General features: G+C 40.1%; 1 protein-coding gene across 2 annotated transcripts in view; it reads left to right on the plus strand.

The window, feature by feature from the left end:
* Positions 1 to 25,997, plus strand: part of LAMA3 (laminin subunit alpha 3) — a 244,899-nt gene that overhangs the window by 166,277 nt on the left and 52,625 nt on the right. For both annotated transcript variants that reach the window (XM_081263355.1, XM_081263356.1), the window contains 10 exons: positions 2,277 to 2,507; positions 6,634 to 6,747; positions 10,788 to 10,897; positions 13,871 to 13,951; positions 18,324 to 18,430; positions 20,029 to 20,079; positions 20,740 to 20,891; positions 25,045 to 25,155; positions 25,271 to 25,382; positions 25,633 to 25,800. In XM_081263355.1, the coding sequence (XP_081119481.1) occupies positions 2,277 to 2,507; positions 6,634 to 6,747; positions 10,788 to 10,897; positions 13,871 to 13,951; positions 18,324 to 18,430; positions 20,029 to 20,079; positions 20,740 to 20,891; positions 25,045 to 25,155; positions 25,271 to 25,382; positions 25,633 to 25,800 (1,237 nt within the window). The remainder of the gene's footprint in view (positions 1 to 2,276; positions 2,508 to 6,633; positions 6,748 to 10,787; positions 10,898 to 13,870; positions 13,952 to 18,323; positions 18,431 to 20,028; positions 20,080 to 20,739; positions 20,892 to 25,044; positions 25,156 to 25,270; positions 25,383 to 25,632; positions 25,801 to 25,997) is intronic.

The raw sequence follows: 25,997 nt of genomic DNA on the forward strand, positions 1-25,997 counted from the left end.
TCATTAATACATACATCCAAAAAGCTCAATAAATCTCTGCATAGGACTAATGCCAGAGATCCACACAGAGACATACCATGGTGAAGATGCTGAAAGACAGAGACAGAAAACCTTGAGAGTAGTGATTCATCACATTCAAATGGTCCTCAATAAGATAAATAGCTAACTCATCTGAAGGCAGTGGCAAACATGTTCAAAGTGCTGAAAGAAGCAAATCATCAATAAAGAATTATGTATCCAGCAAAATGTCCTTCAAAAAAGAAGGAAAAATGAAGACATTCATGTGTGTGTGTGTGTGTGTTCATATATATCTATATATATATAAATATTCATTCATATATGTGTGTGTATATATGTATTGCTAACCAACTTTGCTGATAAGAGATGCCAAAGGAATTCCTTTGGACTGAAATGAATGGACACTAAATAGAAACTCAAAAATCCACATGAAGAACTAGATCATTGTTAAAAGTCAACCACAGAGGTAAATATAAAGGACCTTCTAACTCTTGTTTGTCATTTTCTTCTCTCCTGTCTGATTTAAAAGACAACTGCATATAGCAATAATTATAAATGTTTGTTGATGGGCATATAATGTATAAATATGTCATTTATATGACAATAATAACCCAAAGGAGCAGAGAGGAAATGAAGGTAATAGAAGGAAAGTTTTGGTGGACTATTGACATTAAGTTGGTATTTATATAAATTCTCCAGCATGAGTAGATCTATAGAGACAGGGTAGAGATTAGTGTTTGGGAGGGGGTGAGAATGGGTAATAACTAAAAATGGGCATATGGATTCTTTGGAGGATGATAACATATCCTAAAATTACATTATGGTAATGGTTGTACAATTCTGTGAACTTACTAAAAATTATACACCTAAAATAAGAGAATATTATTGTATACAGATTATACTCCAAGCTGTTAAAACCATCCATTAAAATTATTTAAGTATTATATTTATATTAATAATAATAGCTACCATTGATTGAATGCTAGGCACTGTGTGGAACATTTTATACACATTATATTTAATTTAATGTTCATGACAGCTTTGAGATATTAGGTATTACTGTGCTCATTTAAGAGATGTAGAAACTGAGTTCAAAGGAGACAACAGAATATAAAGATCAAAAGTGAAAGCTTTTGCATGAAAAGATGCTCAGCATAATTAATCATTAGAGAAATTCAAATCAAAACCATAGTGAGACACCACCTCACCCTCATTAGTATGATTATTATTAAAACAATAACAACAGTAAAAATAAATAAATAACAAGTGTTGGCAAGGATATGGAGAAATTGAGACCCTTTTGCACTGTATGTAGGAATGTAAAATTGTGCATCTGCTGTGGAAAACAACATGGAGGTTCCTAAAAATGTTTATATAGAACTATCACATGGTTTAGCAATGTTGCTTCTGGGTGTATATCTAAAAGAATTGCTAACAGGATCTTGCAGAGATATTTGGGGACCTACATTCCTTGCAGCATTATCCACAAGCAATGGAAATGACCTAGATGCCTGCCAATGGATGAAGAGATAAATAAAATGTAGTATACACTTTAAACAGGAGGACACCCCACATGGGTGAACCTTGAGGACAGTGCCCTAAGTGAAATACACCAGTCACACAATGACAACTACTATGTGATTCCACTGATGGAGTTATCAAAAGTCTTCCAACTCTTGGAATGGTGGTTGCCAGGGGCTGGAGGAGGGGCAGAGGGGGCTGGTTTAGTGGGTCTAGAGTTTCCATTTTGCGAGAAGAGCAAGTGCTAGTGGCCCATCATGTGGCGTTGTGCTTATAGCTCACATTACTGCACCGTGCACTTAGAAATGATAAGCTAATAAATTTCATGTGATGTGTTTTTACAACAATAAAAATAAAATCAGTATGTGCAAGATTGTACTGTCACCATTATGTCATTTAATGACTGCCTTTCCTATATCTTTCTCAGTCACTTTTTATTTGCCCAGACAAATGTGCATTTTAAAAGAAAGCATAGCACGGGGACGTGACATATCATTTTAGTGCTCTCGGTTCCCCACCCTTCTTTCCCCACATCTTGTGTTTCTCTCCCTTCCTGGGAGTAACCCAAGACATCTGCTTCTGAATGTAAATGTCCCAGGAGGGACTTCCCCATCTCAGTTGATTGGATTTTCCATCTGCCTCCTGGATATCCTCCTTTGCATCTGGGGTCTGCCCCTGACCTCCCTGGCAGTGAGACTGCCTAAAGAAGCCCCTGCCTCTCCATTTTCCCCTTACAGGGAAACTTCAGACACGCCAGTAGCAGAGCCCCAGTGTCCAGGGAAGAGCTGATGACGGTCCTGTCTAGACTCCAGGGGCTGCACATCCGGGGCCTCCACTTCACCGAGACACAGAGGCTCACCCTGGGTGAGGTGGGGCTGGAGGAGGCCTCCGACACAGGAAGTGGACGCAGAGCACACGAAGTGGAGATGTGTACCTGTCCCCCTGACTATATGGGTGACTCATGTCAGGTAGGAAAATTTCCCACCCACAGCATTCCCCTGGGGCAGCAACTGTGGCTGGCTAATTTTTGGCTCCTGTCCTACACCACTGGATGGTTTGAGACACTTTGTCCAATTTCCAAGCTTCTGCTGGGCTAGAGCTTATGTCTTACCTAGACTACCTCCAGGAAATAAATATGAAAAAGATAGGCATGGGACACCACAGGCGTCCAGTGGATGAAGAGATCAGAAGCAGGAAGGAGCCCACTGGTCAGCATCCCCATACTTGAATCTCTGCTCCCCATGAGCTGACCCAGGGTGCTTTTGCCTTTTTCTAACTCACTTCCTCCCTCCCATCACCTCCTGGTCTGCAGGATGAGTAGAATTCCAGAGAATTTCCCAGATTCTTTGAGAAGAAATCTTGCTCCAATTTTCTAGTTCTCCGCAGGTCTTCATTCTTTAAGGTCCGTCCTGTCAACCCGAATTGTCCTCCAGTAACTAAAATGTACCCCCCAAAATAGGATTATTTAATACCTTACACTATAAATGTGCTTTTTCCCCAAAGGGAAAGCTCCAGGTTAGTACAATGAGCAGGAAACATTGAACTTCACCATTCTCTGTAGTGTATATTCCGAATGTGAGTGGCAAAATTCTTCACTTTCTTTCCTGGACCTTTGAGAGCAGAAAACCCCAAGGTGATCTGCACATAAGAGTTCTGCTTTTTAAACTTGGAAATATCTTCTTGCTGTGGTTTTCTGTCCTGTCTTGTGACTTTTAGCCCATAGATCGCCTCCATTCTTCGCCCTCTCCTCCATCTCTTTTCTAGCCCCGTTAAAATAGATAGCCCTAGGAAAAGAGGGGAACCTGGATTACCACCCTCCTGCTCAGGGTGTGTTCTTTGCGATGACTCAGCCTGTGATCTATGGCTGTTCTAATCGTCTAGGGCCGTCTGTGGGGCGAGGTGGGTAGAAGGTGATGCCTGCCCCACCTCACAGGAATTACAGAGTGGTGCGCTTCCCTGCAGGACTGTTATGTGCGTTCTGGCACAGGCTGACTCATGTGTGAAGTTTAAAGGTGGGGCCCCTGCCGCAGACAGCCTTCCTTACCTGAGTCAGGCAGGCCTGGGCACTGAGCAGGAAGGGCAGGTATAAGAGGAAGAGGTAGAGATTTGTGCGCAGTGCAGCCAGCAGGACTCCCGGGACCAGGATGCCCCCCGCAGTGAGGCGGCCAGCCTGGAGCACCGGATGGCTGTGGATCTTTGGGGCAGCCCTCGGGCAGTGTCTGGGATACAATTCACAGCAACAAAGGGTAGCATTTCTTCAGCCTCCAGGTCAAAGTCATCTGCAAACAAGTTATGTGGAGTTTAGACCCAGCCAGGTAATGTCCCTTTTAAGTTTTGATTTGGGATGGGGAGGGGTTCCCAGCTTTATGACATTTTAAGTTAGGGTGATTAAGAAGTAAATGGGTGGGTTGGGGGAGGGGCTGGTGGCCTCCCCTGCATTGACAGGCAGTGTTTATTACAGTACCTGACAGATTGCTCTCCTGAGCTATTAACCACAAACTCCATAAACATCAGCCCACCTGGAAATGCCTGAGATAGTTAAGGGCTTGAATGCTTGTGGCTGTTAATAGACTATGAAACTTGGTGCCCTGGAGAAACTCAAGCCTCGGGACAAAAAGAATCCATTACCTATAGCTTTCCAAATTCTACCTTCAGGAAAATTTACCCACAAAGTAAAATGCGACAAAAAGTGAAATCCATGTCTAAGAAGACTAATCAAAGTTTGCATAATATCTAACAGGCATGCTTCGATTTGCCAGGCGTGAGGCATACATAAACTCTGCTCTTTATTTAAACTTCCTGGATATTATGTACACCTACAGAAATAGGTCCTATGGCTGCTAAAACAGCCTTGGAACCTGGGTAGGGGCGCAATCTTATCATTTACAACATAAAAGTTTACTGGAAAACCTATCTTGAAAAATCATCACTTTGTAAAGGTTAACTAGTTACCAAACCCCCTTATTTTTATTTAGAGCTAAGTGCTCAATACAATCTGAATGCTTGAATTAAATTTTATGTAGAATCTGAGTTTGCTTGTTTTCTAGAGGGGGGACGTGATGACATTTCAGTAATGCTCCAAGAGTCATATGACATATAACTCTTGCAGACTGTTTTTCGGCTTCTAATCAAAAGCAAATTAAGATGAGTGATTTAATTTTAATCAAGAGAGATTAGCCTTTCTCAAAGCATGTTTAATTAAGGCTTTTACTCAAGTACATCGATACAAACTAACCAGATCTATTTGTTGATTTAAATAATTTGTTCTTTACCAAATACAATTATTTTTTAGGTAGGCAATGTGATGTATCATGATAACCGTAGGTGCTTGTTGTAAATAGGATCACACCATCGATGGCTGCATTTTGTTCAGATGTATTTATCCATTGTGCTCTCAGCAAAAGAACATTCCTTTCATACTTTGATTCTCCTTTAGACAAGTCTGTTCATATAGCATACAAAGAAATCTAACTTTTTCCAATGTGTTCTTTTGCCTAAACATAGTTCCTAATAGTTTAAAGGAACATCATATTGGAAATTCTGACCTGTTGTTGTGTATGATCGATCAGTCGTCATTGGTAATGTGGGAAGGTACTCTAGGCAGCAACAGTGGGGTTCCACCCTGGGGAGCGTCCATGGGGTGACTTCTTCTTCTCCTCCATTTATCCAGGCAGAGACTTTTATGGTTACAGATGAAACATTCATTTCAAGATTTGTGTTGATCATGACTTCAGAATTTGATGGACATAAGTGCTGTTTAAAGAAAATTAGATGAAAGACTCCCCTTTATCTTAAAATATTAATTTTTTTCACTGATGCTTTAAAGATAGGGCATATAGGAGACCAGCGTAACAAACTAGGGGCAATGTCTGACTTTGTGATTAGCTCTGCTAAAATTAAAAGAATGTCTGTAGTCCTCTTTAAAGACAGAAATTTAAGTGATTTCTGACTGAAGGGATGAAAAGGAAAATGAAGTCTTCCCAGTTAGAACTGTCATGTGCCCTGGATAGCAACTGTCCTCTTTCTTCATATTGATTAAACACTTTGTTTGAAAAACAGGGTTGTAGCCCTGGATACTATCAGGATAACAAAGGCTCACTTACCAGATGGTGTATTCCCTGCAATTGCAACCAGGATCATTGCTTTTTTAATTTTTAATTTATTGGAGGCTTTCTTAACTAGAATCACTTCATGAAAAACTATAATTATTTTTATTTAGATGAAAACTAACAACTAGTATTATTACTCAGGAAGGAGACCATATACTGTAGATAGAAATAATTAAAGCAATATTGAACAAACCCAAGGAGACTCTCTCAGGCTGGGTCTTAGTGTGTTCACCATGGACCAAATATTGGTGAATAGTCCTGTATGAGAATTCAAGCACCTCGCCTCCCCTGGGGTTCCCTGTTGTCCACAGATGAATAAGAGGCAGTGAGGTGATTCCAATAATTTGGCCATTATTGTGCAAGCCCCATTGAAGACTCTACCCCACCTCAATCTTCCTCCTTCTCTGTTGCTCCTTCCATCAACCCAAACCCATGATTTGAGAGGACTCAGCTACTCTTAGCTTTCGTCCCCAGAAGAACCACAGTCCTGATCCCCTTTACCCATCCATGCCTCCACCCATCCTTAAAACAAACAGGAAGTAGCTCGGGAGGCTGAGGCAGGAGGATCACAAGTTCAAAGCCAGCGTCAGCAAAAGCAAGGCACTAAGCAAATCAGTGAGACCCTGTCTCTAAATAAGATACAAAATAGGGCTGGGGATGTGGCTCAGCGTTTGAGTGCCCCTGAGTTCAATCCCAGTACCCCAAAAACCAAACAGGAAGCAGGAGAAGAGGGACCCCACTTCCACCCCTTCCCTCTCTCTGAGTTCCCTGTCATGCATCTTACACACCCACTGTGGCATGGAAAAAGAACATGACCTGACAAAAAAAAGCAGGTGGACCAGGCTAGTGGTTGAAATTAGAAATGCACACACTGACTAAAGGAAAGAAAAGGGAAATGAAGTCTTCTCAGTTAGAATTGTCATGTGCTTTGGACAGTAATTGTTCTCTTTCTTTGTATTGATTAAACACTTTTTTTGAAAAATAGGGTTGTAGCCCTGGATACTACTGGGATAACAAAGGCTCGCTTACCGGACGGTGTGTTCCCTGCAATTGCAACGGACATTCAAATCGATGCCAGGATGGCTCCGGCATATGTATTGTGAGTAAATTGATAGTCTGATGCTATCTGCAGGCAATCTGTTTCTCCTCTTTCCCTCCTACAGTGCCCTGAGACATCAGTGTCATCTCTTACCACACCCTAAGTAGAGGTCGCTATGACCATGTAGGAGGCTCCAGCGCCGTCAGGCTGAGTTATGTATATTTCATTTTACTTTTTCCTTCATCTTAACATGCAGTATCAGGAGAGAACAGCTGTCTGAACGGTTCCATTACACCTTGGTTTCTACATCTCTGCCTCATTAAATTATATTAGAAGGTGGACCTGGGGACTTAGCTCTTGCCAGCATATAATGTCAGAGCTGTGTTACCTTGAGCCCCAGTTCTGTTGGGGAGGGAGGAGGTTGCAAGAGGAGGACTGGCTACTGTCAGGTGGGCAGTAACTCAAGAAAGCACTCAGGGGAAAAGGAAATACTGAGGAACGCTTATGGCTCACGCTCAATCAGTCAAAGAAACCCCCCACCATTGCCAAGACAAAGTGGGCTTATGGGAACGGTGGGTAAGTGCAGGGTGTGTGGGAAAGGAAAGTACCATCTCACTTCCCTTTCCCCTCAGCCTCCTCAGGGCCTGCATTTGACTTCTTTTCTCAAGGCTCCAGATTCTATTGATTTTCCACTGAAAATGAACTTCTTTCGGGATGTTTTATAAAATCCTCCTACATAAAATTAGTTTCTTAGGAATTTTTTTTTCCTTTTTCATCCCAAAGCTGAATCTTCTTTATTCTGCTTCCTTCCTCCCTTTGATCCGAGTTCTTCTGCCCAGTAGCCAGGACCTTCCCCGTCAAGGGAAGGAGAGAACATCCTCACTCCAGGAATACAGAGGGCCCCAGTAGTGCTGTGTTCTTGGAGGGCTCCCCTCTGCTGCCATGGACTTCCTATAATTCAACTACTGTGTGTTTCCACTGCTCATAGTTCCTAGACTGTATTGAGCCAGCTCAGCATGTCCCAGGGAGCTGCTTCCTCTGCAAGATGGGACAGGCCAGAACAGGAAAGGGTTGTGAAGGGCTGCCTGATAGAATATTGTGTTGGATTGTAACCTTATAAGTTCAAACAGAAGAAAAGACACTGAGAAAGGTTGTTTTCCAGCTCCTAAGCCTTTCTTTATAACAGTTTATGTTGGATACTATAGGTTGTGTGTAACACAAGTGAATGCCTTAATTAAAAATAAATATTTATCTTATCACCGAGCCATTGCAAAATGTCAAGTCCACATTATAAAAGCTGCCAAAGAACAAAGAATTTTCTCTACAGTCGATTTGCCCCGTGAAAGGAGAACCTATAAGAATCATAATTCATATTTTAATCAAATAAGATATTTGTTTCCCATTTCCTATCTTTTTCACCCTGTTTTCACTTGTCTCCAATAACCACATGGCCCCTAAAGACTATTCATTCAGGAAATCCTTACTGAGTATTTGCTAATGTGATAGATACTGAGCCAAGTGCCAGAGTAAAAAACCATCAGAGACAATCCCTACTCTCAAGAGGCTTGTTGTGTAGTGTGCATGTAGTACATATGCTATGCACATAAATGCATATGTGAACACACACATGCACACATGGAGCTCTTGTCTGCATTCAACGAACTGCTCAATGGCAAGTACTAAGTACTGATTCTACTCCAAAATATGCCTTTACATGGAAAGCCAAGAAAGCATCTTGCATTCTCAAGGCACAGTGGTGCAGAGACCAAGTACCTTTCAATATTAAAAGGTCTTTTAGGCCTATTCTGCTGCAAATTGACCTTGGTCTCTCAAGGTTCAAAGTAAATCTCTAAAATCAGGGATAATTCACATATAAGTTTGCAGGACTGATCAAGACAGCTTCCAGAGAATCCAACATCAACTCTTAGCATGGGGATTTGAAACATTCTTATGGGAATTCATTAAGTAGCATGGCTCTGACCCCCTTCCAGGAACCTCTTTTCCTCACCCCTGGGGAGAATCAGCAGTCAGAGTGTTTTGAGCAGGATATAGATGCCCTCAAGTGCAATTCTTGTTTCTCCAGTGTTTTCTGTCTTGGAGCTAAGTAGGCATAGGACTAAACTATATCTATCCAGGCATGTTCTTTATTTGTGATTTGCATTAAAAAGAAAGAAAATCTAGAGTTGAAATGTAAATAATTAGCTCAAAATTATGTTTCATGAGTGGGTCAGGACAGCTGAGCAAAAAAAAAAAAAAAAAAAAAAGGCAAAGGCAATCATTCATGTCCTCATTTGACACTGGGACAGTGCTTTTCTGTGGAGTAGGGTGGATTTGCTTCCAATGTCTGAACAGAAAGAAGAAATCCACACTGCAGTGGGATTTGGGGAAGGAAGGAAGGATTCCAGATAGGGTGAGCTTTCCGGTGATGATCACATGGGAACATGTGAATAGCATCCTATTTTCTAAAACATTAATCTCCTGTGTTTATAGCACAGTTCTATATCTAGAACAACAACAAAACTATTTAACATCATAGTGTTTTGTTCATTTCAAAAGACATAATAATTGTACATACTTATGGCGGGAGCAGTGTGATATTTTGATACATGCATTCAACATGGAAAGCCCAAATCAGGTAATTAGCATATCAAATACCTCAAACATTTATCATTTTCTTGTGTTAGGAATATTCAAAATCCTCTCTCCTAGCTGTTTTGAAATATACCATAAAGGATCGTTGACTGGGTCATACTTCAGGCTTGTAGAAAACACTAGAACTTGTTCCTCCTACCTAACAGTTTTGTATAATTCTCATTTACTCAAAGGTTCCCAAAGGGTGGATTTGATAAATCTAGACAAAACGATGACATTCAGGATCGCAGGGCAGTCTTTCTCTCCCATTGCAAACAAGTTCACTCCTCTCATGATATGTGTGTATTTTGGTTTTCCCAGATGAGCTTCAGATATTATTTAAAAACTCACACCTATTACAGTTTCCTGCTCAAGTGCTACCTCTGCATGAAGACATAGAGAGGTGAAATATATATAAGTAAAAATTTTAAATTATACTCATTCCAGATCATTTAATTAATACAAAAAAGTCTGAATTGCCTAATTTCCAGGGCAAGGGGAATTTTCCTATATGTTTTTGTGCATTTAGATCTTTATTACCAGGGCAAAGCCAACAAAGGTTATACTGGATTAAAAATTCCACAAAACAAATTTCACACAATCCATTAGGCTTTATGTCAATAGTTCACTTGCAAAATTCTATCGCAACACTGTACGGAAGATCAACTTATTACACATTAACCTTAACATGAGGTTAATTGAATTTGCATTATGTAAGTAAAATGCTTAGAAATAATTTCTTGCTTCTTTGGGACTTGAGTGCTTCCTCCAAATCCTATGCAACTTTTTTTTATTATTTTCACAAATTCCAGGTGTTAAAAACATTTAAATTTTATTGCTCTTCAATGTATCAATGTTAAGTGAATTTGAAATAAAATGAAGTTAATCTTCATAGGAGCAAAATTATTTTTTCTTTGTTTTCTTTCTTCCTTTTGTGGTGCTTGGGATTGGACCTAGGGCCTCGTGCATACTAGGTAAACCCCCTACACTAAGCTGCATACCTAGCTTCACAGGAGCAATCTAAAGGAAAAAGGGAAGAAAATCTACATTTACCCAGGGTCAAACACCTTGTTTTTTTTTTTTTTTAATTCTCCCAACAGCTTTGGAAATTGGCATTATTCTAACTGTACATTTTAAGTGAATTAAAATTATATTTAGTGATACATCAGAGAATTGATTAAAAAACAAACAAACAGTAAAGTGTAGAGAAATGAAGGAAATTACCAGAGCAGGATTTGAACCTAGCTGGTCTCTCTCCACTACATCATGCCTCCAAATAACTTATAGAAGTCACCTGCTTTGTGTGTGTGTGGCACCAACAGTGATTAGATAGGAAGAACACACGGTTAGCAGAACTGATATCACTGTAGAGTCAGAGGACTTAAGTTATAATTGTGTAAGACTATAATGACCTCAAAACTAATAAATGTAATAGGCTGCTCTTCATTGTCCTGTCCATCTGTCCCAAGAACTGTCAGCATAACACGGCTGGAGATCACTGTGAACGCTGCAAGGAGGGTCACTATGGGAACGCTGTCCATGGATCCTGTAGGGTCTGTCCGTGTCCTCATACCAACAGGTACTGTAGAAGCTTGGAATTAACCTTAGTGACAGGAAGTGGTCTAGTGGTTGCCTGGAACTGGGGGTGAGGAGGAGAGATGGGAGGAAAGGAAAGAAACTGCTGTGGTTTCTTTTGGGGGTGATGAAATATCCTTAGCTTAACTGTGGTGATGGTTCTACAATTCTATAACTGTCCCAGGCCACTGAATTGTGCAACTCACATGGGCGAATTGTATGGTATGTAAATGTTCACTCTGCTTTGTTCTCTATGCATTTGATAGCCCTTTGGCCTGACCTTTTTCTCAATAAAGCTGTTATATTTAAAAAATGAACACATTCAACAAGCAAGTGAAATAAAAACCAAAGGAGGGAATCGCTAAGGAAGCCTCGAGTTATTGAGCAGGTACTGGAATGATGGGGTGAAGTAAGCAAAGTAGTATCTTAGCTATGAGGTCCCCAGGGGAAGCCCCTAGGAAGCTGTGCTTACAGACAGGAGGAGCAGAAATGCAGTGCAAGAAGAATGTATCCAATCAGGCCCTTTGGCCCATCACACTATGTGCCAATCACTGAACTGACAAGTTTTGCAAAAGAAATAGTTTATTCATGAGGTGGTCAAGTGCAGAGACAGAAGAGCAAGTCTTAAATTCATCTTCCTAAGAGTAGAATTTAGGAATATTTATGGGATAAAGAAACAGGGTGATTTACAGCAGGGGGAAAGGTGATTGAGGTGAGGGAAAGCAAAGCAATCAGTGGTCTGTATGTGCATAATCAATCTCCGTAGTTCTTCAGAGGACACATGTTCAGAAAATGGCAGCGTTAGCCTGATCTGAGGGTAGAGTATTTTGGTCCCTTGACGTCAGAGAAGTCATTCAAAGAGGACACTTGCACGGGTCCCAGTGAAGAGTTGGCGGTTTCAACAAAAGCAGCCTTCCAGTCCCTGGCAAGTAACCTAGGCAACCATTATCATCGAGAGCCACCCATCAGAGGCGTTATCTATAGCAGAGCTAGTGGGAGACTAATAACATATTGCTCAGCTGCGTGACCTCCAGATGAGTGGTTTTAAAAGTGAGCTGAAAGGAATTAACTAAAAGTAAGTGGAGCTGGAGGGTTTAATTAGGTTTTCTCTCAGTTCCAAGAGGGCTGGAGATGAGGCTGGAGGGTCAGCTGGGTCTCAGGTCCTGTTGAACCTGGCAGGCTTCAGCCAACATCTAGGTTTTATCATTAGTGTGATAGAAGACTTGGGATAGTTCTGACCCCCTGAGTGAGGATCTGAGTGTCATTCAGGAGGCCAACAATCTATGTAGGTAGAGACACCATTTTCTTTTTATGGTTATCCATGTTCTGCTTGGGTTTGGCACCTGGTCATCTTCTTGCTCCTCCTGTGTTCACCCTGGGGTCCAAGCAAAGAAGAACATAACAGACAAGGAAGCAAAGCACGAGTCAGTTTGAAAATCAAGAAACTGGTAAAGTAATCCAGAGTCCACAGGCTCAGAAATAAGAAGGGGCCATAAAGTGGATTGATATCAGACAAATTGGCCAAGACTTCACATCTCTAGAAGTCACGTGGCCAAGTGTGTATTTCTGGAGATCTGTCTTTGCAATGTTCACTCCGCTTTGCTATCTATGTATTTGATACCTTTTCAGCCTGCCCAGTCCTGCAGGTTTATTTGTACAGGGATCTGTCACTACGCTTGCCCAGACTTGCTTGAACAGAAGCTGGCAGGAGTATAAAGTGGCAAGCTTGCACCAGCTGTTTGGGGAAACCTTTTCATTTTTGGTTGCAAAGCATTTTTTTCCCATAAAGGTCAGCTTCTTGCTCTGTCGGAGTTGGAGTAACATGTAGTTCCTCGGGTTTATCAGTAAAGCTATGTTTTCATAGAATTCTCCTTCTGGCAACAGCAATACTGTTTAAAAACTCCGAACTGTCCCTGTAGAGGTGTCTGAGTCCATCTAATAGGACAACAGAGGCTTCCCAACTATGAATTCTCTTATCAGCAAATGATAAGCAAAGCAATTTCCCCTCAGATTTATGTCAGTGTAATGTTCAATGAACAGCATAGATATTTTGCAATTTTTAATTTTTTAAAAAATTTTAAGTTTTTTGGTACTGAGGATTGAACCCAGGGGCTACGTAACCACTGAGCCACATTCCCAACCCTTTTTGTATTTTTTTAAATTTTGAAATAGGAACTTGCTAAATTGCTTAGGGCTCACTAAATTGCTGAGGCTGGCTTTGAACTTGTGATCTTCATGCCCCAGTCTCACGAACCACTGGGATTACAGGTAGAAGGACACTGAACCCAGCTGACAATCACAATTTTACATGATCTCTTTTGGGACAGGGGGCTTCTTTTCAAATATATATCAGTTTAGAGCTAAAATAAGAAGAATCCAAATTTTATGGCTTAATTTGAAAGTTGCCAATAACTGAACCCACAAAAATACCAAGTAGGGTTGAGCTGGCTCTGTGCTCCTCTCTGGGCAGTCCCCCCACCCCCCTGGCCTGACCTCCCCCCGCCACCTGACCTCCTCCGCCTTAGCCATATGCTGAATACAAAATAAACTAGAATAAGCAAGGAGACATTTTTTTAAAAAGAATAGAACTCTTCCTTTTTTTTTTTTAATCCCCCTGCCTAGACTTGTTGCATTGCTTCCTTGTTATTCCTGGAAAAAATGTTGTTGTAATCATCTCTTCCAGAGTGAGTTATTCTGCTTTGTCCCGAGAGAAGGAATGCACCTCTCCAATCAGAAAAAAAAAAAATGGGTGCCTTTCAGTTCTTATCCCCTGCAGTTTGTCCAGTGTTAGCTGACATAATTCATCCTGAGCACCACCAGTCTAGAGGGGCAAAGCTTTCTTCAAGGGAAATTTTTGTTGATGCAGTGGGTTTCAGTGTTCACTTGATACAGTCTGCCCTTTGTGGTAAAAGAGAATTAAGCACGAAGCCCGAGGGATCATGTTTTCACTGTGGCCTGTCTCTTTCTTCCTCTTAAGTTTTGCCACTGGCTGTGTCGTGAGTGGGGCCAACGTGAGGTGTGCCTGCAAACCCGGCTACGCAGGAGCACAGTGCGAGAGGTGGGTGTCCCTCTCCTTGCCCCCCCCCTTTCCCAGCCACCTGCAGATGGGGACCTGGCAGCTGGCCAGTGTGTGCTGCTGGCACAGAACAGGGATGCGGGCTGGGCTTGGGGCAACAGTGTGGCTGTTCCTTTTCCAAGGACTGGAAACAAGTTCTCTTGGGGAAGACACGAGACTGTTCCTGTAATCAGTCATTGATGCTCCTCCCTTCTTGCTTTGTACATGATTCAGAAATCTGAGAATGAAGCACAACAGGTATACATACCCACAAGTAGCCCTATGGGGCCCCAAGGCATGGCCTGTGTACCCCAATTCCCACACTCATCTCTCATGCCCCTCCTCCACCTCTAATACTCCCCACACATATACCCCTACATACAGCTACCTCTCCCACAAATATCTCTACACACCCTCTCTCTCCTAACCCCCAGGGTCCTCCTACTTCTGACCCTACATATTCTACCCCACTCCACATCCCTACTTGCTCCTCCCCCGTACATCTTATATTTCCCTCCAAACCTTACATACTCCTAACCCCATAAACATTCCTGCATATTCCTACCCCTTCACGTGTGCTCATCTCTACACACCCCCATCTTCATATCCTTACTTACCTGTACACAGATATAACTTTATATATTCATGCATACACACATGTCTCCACAACCCTAGATATCCCTAGACACTCACACACACACACACACACACACACACACACACACACACACACTCCCTATCCCCACACTATATTTTGAACACTCTGAGAACAGTCTGTCACTTGTTCAGTTTTGAATCCCTGGTAGCTAGCATGGTACTGGTCACATAATAGGTGTTCAAATAATGCTTATGAAACAAGAGAATAAAGGGGCAGTAGAGCTACACTTTTGGTTATTCATTAACTGATGTTCATGATTAGCTTCTATATATCAGGCACTACATGGGTCAATATGTAAGGCAAAAATTTCCCAGGGGTCAAATAACCTTAAATATCCTAATATCCCGTCTCTCAATAAGCCAAGGACCCTGTTGCATCAAATATAGGTAGGATTTGGTTACTCTCCAGAACTATTTTCAGTGTGAGATGTTCATGCTAGGACAGGCACAAGGAACTAGACCAGCTGGGGGAGTGGCAGGTGCCCATCCTGCCTGTGGTGCTCTCTCCAGAAATGTGTTCATTGCCTGAAATAGGCACCAAACCTTCCCACCACTTTTCCTTCTCTCATTCTCACGCTGTCCAATCCTCCTACTCTCTTTTACCAAGTTCTTTCAGTTGAATTCAAGAAACTTAATGCATATGTGGAAAATTTCCATAGGCACATGGATTTATTTCTGTACTCTGGTTCTCGTGCCCTATCATTGATGTATTGTTCCTGAAAGTATAAAATGCCTTTGACTATTTGGTTGAGTAAGGTTCCCCTGTAACTTTCATCTAAATTTTATTCCTTGGTCATTCTGGCTTATTAGTTTTCTAGCTAAGGTTGGGAAGAGTTGGACCAAATTAAAAAATAAAATGCAAGAAAATTAATTCAACCAGATTTCAGAGTAGGGCATAGCCACTGTAGACTGCGGTTGTTGGAAATGTTTTGTGAACAGGGTGGGACTTGGGTAAACCTAAGGGATGACTGGAACCATTGGAGCACAAAATAGAGGTAGGAAGTTGGAGAAGTACAAGAAAGCCCAAGAAGAAGAAGATCTCTGCTTCATTTGGAAGGTGGGCCTGCCTGATCATGGAGTCACCGAGTAACAGCTCAGGACACCATTCTGTAGTAATTTGAGTGTCTGTAGCTAAGTGTCTTTCATTTTCTATTTTCCATTTTAGCCAAAGGAACCTTTCTCACATTGGCCTTAAATTCATTCATTCTTTCAATGTCAACATGCATGGAGTTCCTAGAATCTGCTCAGCACCATGTTAAACCCTAGAGACACATTAGCAAAGAGAGAGTGGATCCCCCAGGGCTTTAAGGCCATGGGTGGACAGACATGAAAATAAGCACAAGGTCACTGGGCTAAGTTGGATTGCAATTGAAGGGGCATCCAACCAACCCTGATGGGTGAGGAAGGAAGGGGGCAGCTGTAAAGATACCGGAAGGATGGATGGGTTGGGGTCTGGGCAGGTATTCTGGGCCCCATGATTTAAAAGCTATAAGCTCACACCTAGGAGAGGCTTTCTAATTTAATCCTCCTTATGGTTCTCCACAAACAGAGAAACAGAAAACAGCAACTTTCTTGATGAGGCATCTATTTATTTGGCAGGCAGCTGATGTGAAGAGAAATTTTTAATTAACAGTTCTCTTGGCTTATGTTTGTTACCTTGAATGTCTCAAGAAAGCAAGCTGTTGTTTCTTAAAAATTTTAAGAACTTTTTCACAGGTAAATGACAGGTTGATGTCAACATTTTTCGATTGTTAAACATTGATTGGGTTTCCAGGCATCGTGACTGGCACTAGTCATTAAGTATGAAATGACAAACATGAGGACAATAGAGGGAGAATATACCACAGACAGGAGCCTCCGTGGGTGGAGGAGCAGCCTGCCCAGGGCCACTGTGGGAAAGGTTTTCTAGCTCCCCGCCGTGCTCATCTGCCTCTCTTCCCTTGGCCACATAGAGCTTGGATTATAAATATGTCCTCGGCACGTTATTTACTGTACCCAAGTCATCAGTGAAATCAGGAACTTTCACTTTAATCCATTATGTTTAGCCATAAAAAAGAGAACCAACTATATTTCTTACAATCAGTTGCTAATGCTCTGAAGAAATAAGGAAGAAATGGAATCAAACTTCCTGAATATTTATATGATTTTAATATAAGATGCTTTGTGCTTCCGTGTCTATTACATGGAAAGTTTAGATATAAGTAGGACAAAGTATTTTAGAACATAGATGTCCCGCATAACATGGTTTGTTTGGCAAAATATGTAAAAAAAATAATAAAGCCCTATTATTAGTATTTTACCATCCTGCTTAGTAGACTCAGACAAACCACCTCAGCCTAGCTGTCTTCTTGATAATTAGGGAATATGGGAGTTTTCTGATTCCTGTGTACTTTCTGACACCAAATAATCCCAGATGGCACCAATTATAAAATGAATATTACATCATGTCTTACAATCTTAGCTACCTTTTATTGTGTCTGTTATGTGCATTATACTAGCTTCTTTACTACATTTTTTTCTTACATCCAATTACCGAAGTAGGTATTATAAGTCTAATCATTTGTTCAATAAATATTTATTTGACTTCTAATATCTGCCAGGCACTACCCCAAGTACTAGGAATTTATGAATGGGCAAAACAGCCTAAAACAAACAAACAAATCAACAAAACATACACCATGTCTTCATGGAGTTTATGTTTTCCTGGGGATAATTGATGAAGAAACTGAAGCTCAAAGAATTATGGCAACAGCACAAGATCACAGTAGTAAGTGGTGGGGGCAGAGTCCAGCCAGATCTTCCTCACCCAAAACCCATGTACTTTGCATTAAATTGTAGGTGTATTCATTGGTAAAGGACATTGAAATTGCCTAACAATTTTTAATGCAAAGCTTAAATTTTGTAAAAAGAGTTACCATATTTCTTTGATTCTAACAATTCCATTGATGATAAGACACTATATATCAATTTGGGTATGACAGGGTGGGAAGTGGAATTTTGCTAAATGGAAATATTTTAATTGACATCTCAGTGCCAGAAACATTAACATGTATTTGTTTTACTTTTTAAAAAATAGACTCTAAGAATGAAGGACTTATGATCTTTAAACTTGTACTTATCACTAAATTATCTAGAATAATAATGGTTCAAGATCAGAAGCAGCAGCAATAATTGCTCTCAGTGGCTTGAGCTCTTTATATACCCCATTGCAGCAATTGGTGCAAGTATGAATTATGCAGCCTTGAAATAATACATTAGAAAATAAGAAGAAAGTCTTCCTTTGCAGAAGTCTGAAATTTATGAGTCTTACTTTAAAATTGTTGCTAGGAAGAAATTAGTTTTTAGTTAAGCAATATTTAATTGTGTGTTATCTTTAGGAATATAACTCTTCCATAAAATTCAGTCATCCCTGATTTACATATTGATCAAACCATTTGCTTCAGTGTACATTCTGCTCATCTGCCATTAGGCTATCTGGATATTTGGGGATTTGGTAGTTCTGGGAGCAAGAAAGGAGGGAAGGAGCAATCGCTCAACAGCCTCATTCAAGGGATAAATATCCCTATACTGAGAAACATTCATTTATTCTTGCAAATCTATGTCACCATTCCTTCTGTAGGGCTACAGTATCCCAAACAGAGAGTTAGATATAAGAAAATTAGGTGGGATAAATGATGAATTGTTGGAGTGTTTCTCATTCTTTCTCTATTTTCTGTAGATGTGCACCAGGATATTTTGGGAATCCCCAGAAGTTTGGAGGTAGCTGCCGACCATGCAATTGTAACAGCAATGGCCAGTTACATTCTTGTGACCCCCTAACTGGAGGTAAGATTAGTGCACATCTCTGCTAATCTGCATTTGTAAAATTGATATAAAATAAAAATATAAGGACCCAAGCGCAAATTTTTAGGACATATAATACTCAATTCCAGCTAACAAATTATCCCCTTGTTTCAATAACCTGGCAATTATACCTGGGAATGCTTAGGTATCTTTTATAGGTTTATTGAGTAACTTACTTCTATTAGGGTTTTTAAGAGTAAATTATCTTTAAAACCCAAGCAATTATAGATAAAAATCACTTTGGACTCTGGCAATTTGCTGAGCTCTCTCTTTGACACTGTAGGGTTGTCTTAAACATTAGGCTTCTTTGTGTGGATCTGAAGGCATCAAAATACTCTTTCTCTTATAGCTACACATATTCTGGGATGTGTACAGGCAACTGGGGTAGATTCTACACACCAAGGAAAAGAGTTAATGGGAGTTAGTATGAATTCATTAGGAGCAACACAGAACAAAAAGGAAGAGTTATTCACTTCCTTCTTTTAAAAATATTAATATGATTTATTAGGAAAATACCATTGGTGTAGTGTAATACCACTTATACAAAATCTCTCATCTTTTAGTTGTGGAACTAAGCCCTGGATGTGTGGGTTAGATCTAATCAAGTAACCATAACCAAAGGAATGCAGAGGAAATGGATTAATGCCAGTCTTGAATAGGGTATTTATTGCCATGTCTCAGTACTTCATTTTTTACTCCATCTTGCTGAACATTTTTTACTTGTATGGAAATATAGCAGGCATGTCTACCCAGTTACCAGATGACATGAAGTGGTAAGGATAGAAAATGCCTCTATGATATTTTTAGAATACAAAAGGGCCATGTTTTGGAAAATTTCTAGCTTTAATTTTTGCTGTAGTGAAATTAGATTATTTTTCAGAGGGAAGTGAGAGAGCATTTCATATATGAATTCATAGCATGGGAAAAAGAGTAGAAGTGAAGGGTGAAGAAGGTCCAAGGATGATCACAGGGCTTTCCTCAAATGTAGTTAAGAACCTCAAACAAAGCTCAGCTCATATGTGCAGTCATTGGCAGTGTGACCCAATAACATTGTGTGCTTATCTCTGTCAAACTGTTTTATCATTTGCCAATCCCAGGGGACCATTAGGCCACAGGACAGCAGGGATTTTTGTCCTGATGGCTCTATATTTCCTGTACCACAGTACACAGCAAATGTTCAAAGATGCTCAGTGAATGTACAATATGCTTGAATGATTTTAGAAGAAGTGTCAACATGTAGGGAACTATCCACTGAAGAAAGCCTTAACACTAACAATTAGGAATTTTAATCCAATAAGAAAGGCATGGTCCTCTATATAGGTGGCCCTTTGTAGACAAGAAATAGAATTATAGTATAATCAAGGAGGCGACCAAAGAAGTTCTTGCACAGCCTTGCTGGGAGATGAAATTGCTCCATGAGCAATGGCGTGGGTGAGGGTGGGAAAAGGAAGGGCCAGTGATGTTGTGTGGTTGGATGGCTAAAATCTTCTCCAACTAACTTTTCTGAAAACCAAATTAAAAAGCAGGTGGAAGATTAAGTTTAATGGTAATGATTTCTTTTTCTCTTTTCCTGATTTCAGACTGCATCAACCAAGAACCCAAAGATAGTGACCCTGCAGAAGAATGTGATGGTGAGAAAAGAAAGCCCTTCCGTTCCCAGGTTGTGGGGTTTAAGATATGAGCCCTATGCTGGGAAACAGGGTTTCAAAATGGGGAAAGCAGACCCTGGGAGGAGATGGAGAAGGACAATCGAAGGTCAAATCCAGCTTTTGTCAACCACTCACTGATGACCTTCAGCAAGCCACCTTACTTCTCCTGGCCTTGGTTTCATTACTCGTAGAATGGACATGACTAGACCTACTTCATATAGCTATTGGGGGAAATGCTTATAAATCCCTTATCACAATATTTGTGGCATGGGGAAAAGCGTAGAAGTAGATAAACTTCTTAAGAAATAAATAACCTCAATAGTCTCATATCAATTTTTAAAAATTAAACGAAAACTATACGTTATTACATATAAATGAAACTCCATAAATGAAAACTATATGTTATTATTTTTTTCACATTCCAAAGAATCAACTCGTTGCATAGACTCACCATTTTTATTTAAAATGCTCAGGTGTTACCTGATTTTGGAATCTACATCCCTCCCTGAGAAGGCCAGGGTTGTGACTTCTGCCTGTGATGACCGTGATGACCTATGTGCTTGTGGGTCCAGCCCTTACATTCTCTTTGCCTTCCCTTGGCTCCAGCCCCAGCACTTTTACCTTTGATTATGGTCCCTGCAGATTGTGACAGCTGTGTTATGACGCTCCTGAATGACCTGGCCACCATGGGTGAGGAGCTCCGTCTGGCCAAGTCTCAGCTACAAGGCCTGAGTGCCAGTGCCAGCACCCTGGAGCAGATTCGGCACGTGGAGACCCAAGCCAAGGACCTGAGGGTAAATCCCCTGGGGGACCTAGAGTACATACTCTGTGAATATAGCTGGATCTCTAGTAGCCACAGGAATTGGATACTAAAATTTGCAGATGCTCAAATCTTTGATATAAAATGGCATAATATTTGCTTATAACCTACACACAACTCCCTGTATATTTTAAATCATCTCTAGATTACTTATAATACCTAATACCCTGTAAAAGCCATGTAAATTGCTGCTATACTATATTGTGTAAGGAAAAATGGCAGGAAAAATGTCTGTACTTGTTCAGCACATACAGTTTTTTAAAAACATATTTTTGATACGTGATTGAATCTGCAGGTGAGAACCTGCAGATATGGAGAGCTGACTACAGAGGAGGCCTGGATGAATATCCTCGGGCAGGAAAGGGGGAGGGATTGACTCCAGTTTAAGAATCAAGGGGCTCCTGTCTTCCTCTGATTCAATGAAGATAAGATTTTCACCTGTGGAAAGTGCTTGTGAACACACAAGCCTAACACTTCTAAGTGTGCACTCTTAACTGAATTTTCATGGTGATTTTTTTCTCACAGAGCCTTTTAACTCAAGTGTGTTTCATTCAAAAGACTTAGACACAGGGCTGTAAAATAAGCATAATTCTGCTTTAAATGTTTTATAGAGTTTTCCAGAAAAGCCATGTGAGTCTAACATTTGCTTTGTTGGAAGTTTAAAAAAAAACATAATTTTAATTTTTAAAAATAGATAAGAGACTATTGAGTTTATCTATTTCTTCTTAAACAATATTTGGTAATCTAAGTCTTTCAAATAATGTGCCTTTTTTATCTAAATGAAGAAATGTAGTTACATAAAATTGTTCATAATATTCTTTTACTATTCTTTAAATGGTGCAAAATCTCTAGCACTGACCTTTCATTTTTCCTGATATTTGATAATTTGTGTCTTATCTCTTTCTCTGAATTATTTTGGAAGGTTTATCAGCTTTATTGATTTTTCTATTTTATTGGTTTTCTTCACTGTTTTTCTGTTTTCAATTTCATTATTTTCTGTTCGTATCCATATTGTTTCCTTTTTTCTTGCTGGCTTTGGCATATTTTGCTATTCATTTTCTAGTTTCTAGTTGAAAGCTTATTTTACTGATTCAAAACATTTAAAAAAAATTTTTTTGGTAGTTGTAGCTGGACTGCATGCCTTTATTTTATTTATTTTTATGTGGTGCTGAGGATCAAATCTGGTGCCTCATGCATGCTAGGCAAGCGCTTTACCACTGAATTATATCATAACCTTTTTAATGAAAACACAAATATTTGAGGCTATAAAATCTTGCCCTCAGTGTTGCTTTTGCTGTGTTTCACAGATTTTGAAATGTTGTGTTTTCATTTTTGTTCAATTCGAAAGATTTTCTAATTTCCCTTGTGACATAGCTGTAACCTAGGAGTGTGTTGTTTAACTTGCAAATTGGAAAATTCTCCAGAGAACTTTCTATTATTAATTTCTAATTAACTCTGTTGTGGTCAGAGAGCAAACTACATATGATTTCAATTATTTTAAATATGCTGAGGTTTGATTCTTAGCTCTGAAGATCATATTCAGATCTTTGGGCACTTGGAAAGAAGGGGGCTGGAAGAGTATCCTTAGAAATAATGGGGCCTAAAGTGCCCACAGGGTCAGAGTCAGGTTCTCTGAGGGAACCTGTAGCCTACTCTGTCCATGAATGAAGAATGAAAGAACACCACCATAAAACAGCCCAGAGCTTGTTGTTGGGCAATGACTATAAGAATGAAGGAAAGCTATAGGAATCACAGCATTTTGGTCAGACCAGACAAATCCACAAAGTCGGGTCTATGCTGGAATGACATCCTCAGTGTCACCATAATGCTCATGTCCTGAATTCCAACATAAGACCTGGTCCTGGACTGGGGGGATCCAACATGGGGATGGTGATAACTATAAGATCACTAGACAGGATGTGGGGAATGCAGAGAGTGGGGCAACTCTCCATGAACCTGTGACCATTTCAAACAACCTTATTAACAACAGAAAAATGCACAACTGAAGCAATAGTCAAGAGTTGAATGCACTATGTACCAATGAAAATAATAGGATAACCAGAAAATTACTTTGAGGAATAGTATCCAATGCAAGGAACAAGAAATTAGGAAATTTGAGGGGGTGGGTAACCACCAGAAATGAAACAAGGAGAGGTAGAGATAAATACATCCCATTGAAATTCATGGAAATAGAAAAAAAATACTCATTGAAGTAAAATAATGCAGTAGATGAAATAAACCCAAGACTAGACACACTGAAATAGGCTTTGGGGAAAGTTTAATAAATGCTTTTAGAGTAAGGGCTGATTTTAGTGGCTACAGCAGAGTATATATAGCAAGAAGTAATTCTAGAAAAATGGCTCTTTTCATCCCTTCAGGGTAATTTTAGTCCATGGTTTATAGGCTTAATATAGTAGAGAAAGAAAAAAAATAGCCTTTATGTTATGAGAAAAACAGAAGAAGCTACACGAATTGCTTTGATTTCCTTGATACAGCCCTGCACTGCTTCAACTTTCTGTATGCCAACTATGTGCCAGGTTCTATGCTAGGTGCTTTGCTCAAGTCTTACTATATCCCTATTGGGGAAATAGTACTAGTTTCATTTAACTGACACAGAGAAGCTAAATAACTTGCCTAAAACCATATATCTAGAACACAGAGGTTCTAGAAGAAACCAGATGGAGACCAAATTCTAATGACTGCTCTTGACCCACTGATCTCTTATCCGGGTATTCTACCAACATTTATGCAGTCATGTTACTTTTCCCATTATAAAATTAAAATAGAACTATCTTCTTGCCACGTCACATAAACTCTGTGATAATTCAGTAAGAGTATGAACTAACATTTTTGAATGCTCATATGTACATTACATTTAGAATATATTAACTCACTTGTCACCATAACCCACCCTGAAGTTTCATATCACATTTCACAATTTGCTGATGAAAGGGGTTAAGCTTGATGGGGCTCATCTACTAAGTGGGTAGACTGAGGGTTTGGATGGATTATGTTCTTTTACCCAACACTGGTTCCAAAAAAAATGGAGGCAATACGATCATTGTTCTCTTGTCAATTTTTTCAAGATATTACTTCCCCCTCCCAAACTGAAAATAACCACTACTCTTTTCTGTGCAGAAATGTTACCTTTAAAAGTAATGAGGCAATTTTGTACTATGTCAAGGATGAGAGACCGGCCTTTGTAGCCTGAAGCAATCATGGTCAGCTATACAGCCGTGGACAAGTCACCCAACTTCCTTAAGCTTCAATTTTCTCATTTATCATTTTAAGATATCCAACTGCAAGAGCTCTAGAATTCCCCTACGGCTCTGTTATATTGGAGTCTTTGAATCTAATGAGTCTTTCAATAAAGTAGCCATATGCATTACCTTTAGTACTATAAGGTTAAGCACAGATTTTTTTTTAAACAATGTATATAAATCTGGAAATCAATGCATCAGATAAGCAGTATTACTCTGATTTCTATAAGGTCAGGTCATTCATTCAACCAAAGTGTCTGTTGTCTCCATGTTTTTAAATTTGCTCCTGCTTGGATCTTAAATGTCCCCCAAAGGCCTCTATGTTGAAGGCTTGTTCCCTGGAATAGTGTTCTTGGGAGGCAATAGAAACTTTAAGAGATGGTCTAGTGAGAGGTCTTCTTGACCCTAGGGGCTTGCCCTGGAAGGGGACAGTGGGGACCCTCAGCTCCATTCTCTTCCTCTCTCACTTCCTGGGTAGCCAGGAGGTGAGAAGTTTTGTGTCACCCAGTGCTTCCACTGTGATGCGCCGAGTCACTACAGGCCTAAAGTAAAGGGGCTGGAAACCTCTAAAATTGTGAGACGAGATTAAACACTTTACTCTTTGTAAGTTGATTGTCTCAGGTATTTGTTAGACTGATGGAGAGCTAACTGGGAAAGCTACTTTATTTCAGAGCCATGTCACAATCGGCATCAGAAGATGGATTTTTTTTTCCCCATGGAATCTGTTTCAAAGAACCACATTATTTTTCTTTAGAACTGCCGTTGTTCTTATTCAATGAGCGTCTTCATTACCACGTTCACCAGGTTGATAGGATGTAGCCTCAATTTCTACTCCAAACTGAGATTAGCTTGGTGTGTTGCTTTCAGAATCAGTTGCTCAACTATCGTTCTACTGTTTCAAATCATGGATCAAAAATGGATGCCCTGGAAAAAGAGCTGAGTAACTTGAATCCTGACTTCGAAACTTTGCAAGAAAAGGTAATGTATGCAGTAGATCAATTACCCTAATCCTTTTTTCCCCTTCCTAGATATCTTCATTTTTTTCTTTCCCTATCAATTTAATTTGTGGCTAACCAATTTATTTTTCATGTAGGCTCAAATAAATTCCAGGAAAGCACAAACATTATATAACAATGTTGATCGGACCATCCAAAGTGCAGAAGACCTGAACACAAAGATTAAAAATGTCATCCGGAATGTGCACAGTAAGAAAAATCACTTGACTCAATTAACTGTGGGGTTTTTGTTTGTTTGTTTGTTTTGTTACATAATCTTTGTTATTCACTGAAAGAATTTCCTTTGGCGAGTTCAACATTATGAAAAAGTCCTATGGTGGCATGAAAAAAAAAAAAAAACTAATATGAAACCTCTATGAAAGCTTCTGCCTTTTAAAAAAAGAAGCAGTCTACTGGAGCCCAGAATTCCCAGTTTAATAAACTACTCGATATTTTCCAGTTCTCCTCAAGCAGATCTCCGGGACAGGTGGAGATGGAAACCACTTGCCTTTGGGCGACTTCTCCAGAGAGTTGGCAGAAGCCCATCGCATGATGAGGGAACTGCGGGACCGAAACTTTGCAAAGCACCTGAGAGAGGCAGAAGCTGAAAAAAGAGCCGCCCAGCTCTGTAAGGACCTGCCCCAATTCTGTCCATTCTAACTGGCTTGAAATACAAAGTGCAAAATATAGACTGGATGGAGCTACTGGTTATAGGTGGAAGGTCTGATTTCAGTGAGTGTGACTGTAAGAGTATCTATCACATGATGGAATTAGGGGCACACACCCCCAACCTGGAAGAGTGTTTTAGTCAGCTTTTATGACACT

Source organism: Spermophilus citellus (genome assembly GCF_964194105.1).
Source record: "Spermophilus citellus genome assembly, chromosome: 12".
Classification (NCBI taxonomy): domain Eukaryota; kingdom Metazoa; phylum Chordata; class Mammalia; order Rodentia; family Sciuridae; genus Spermophilus; species Spermophilus citellus.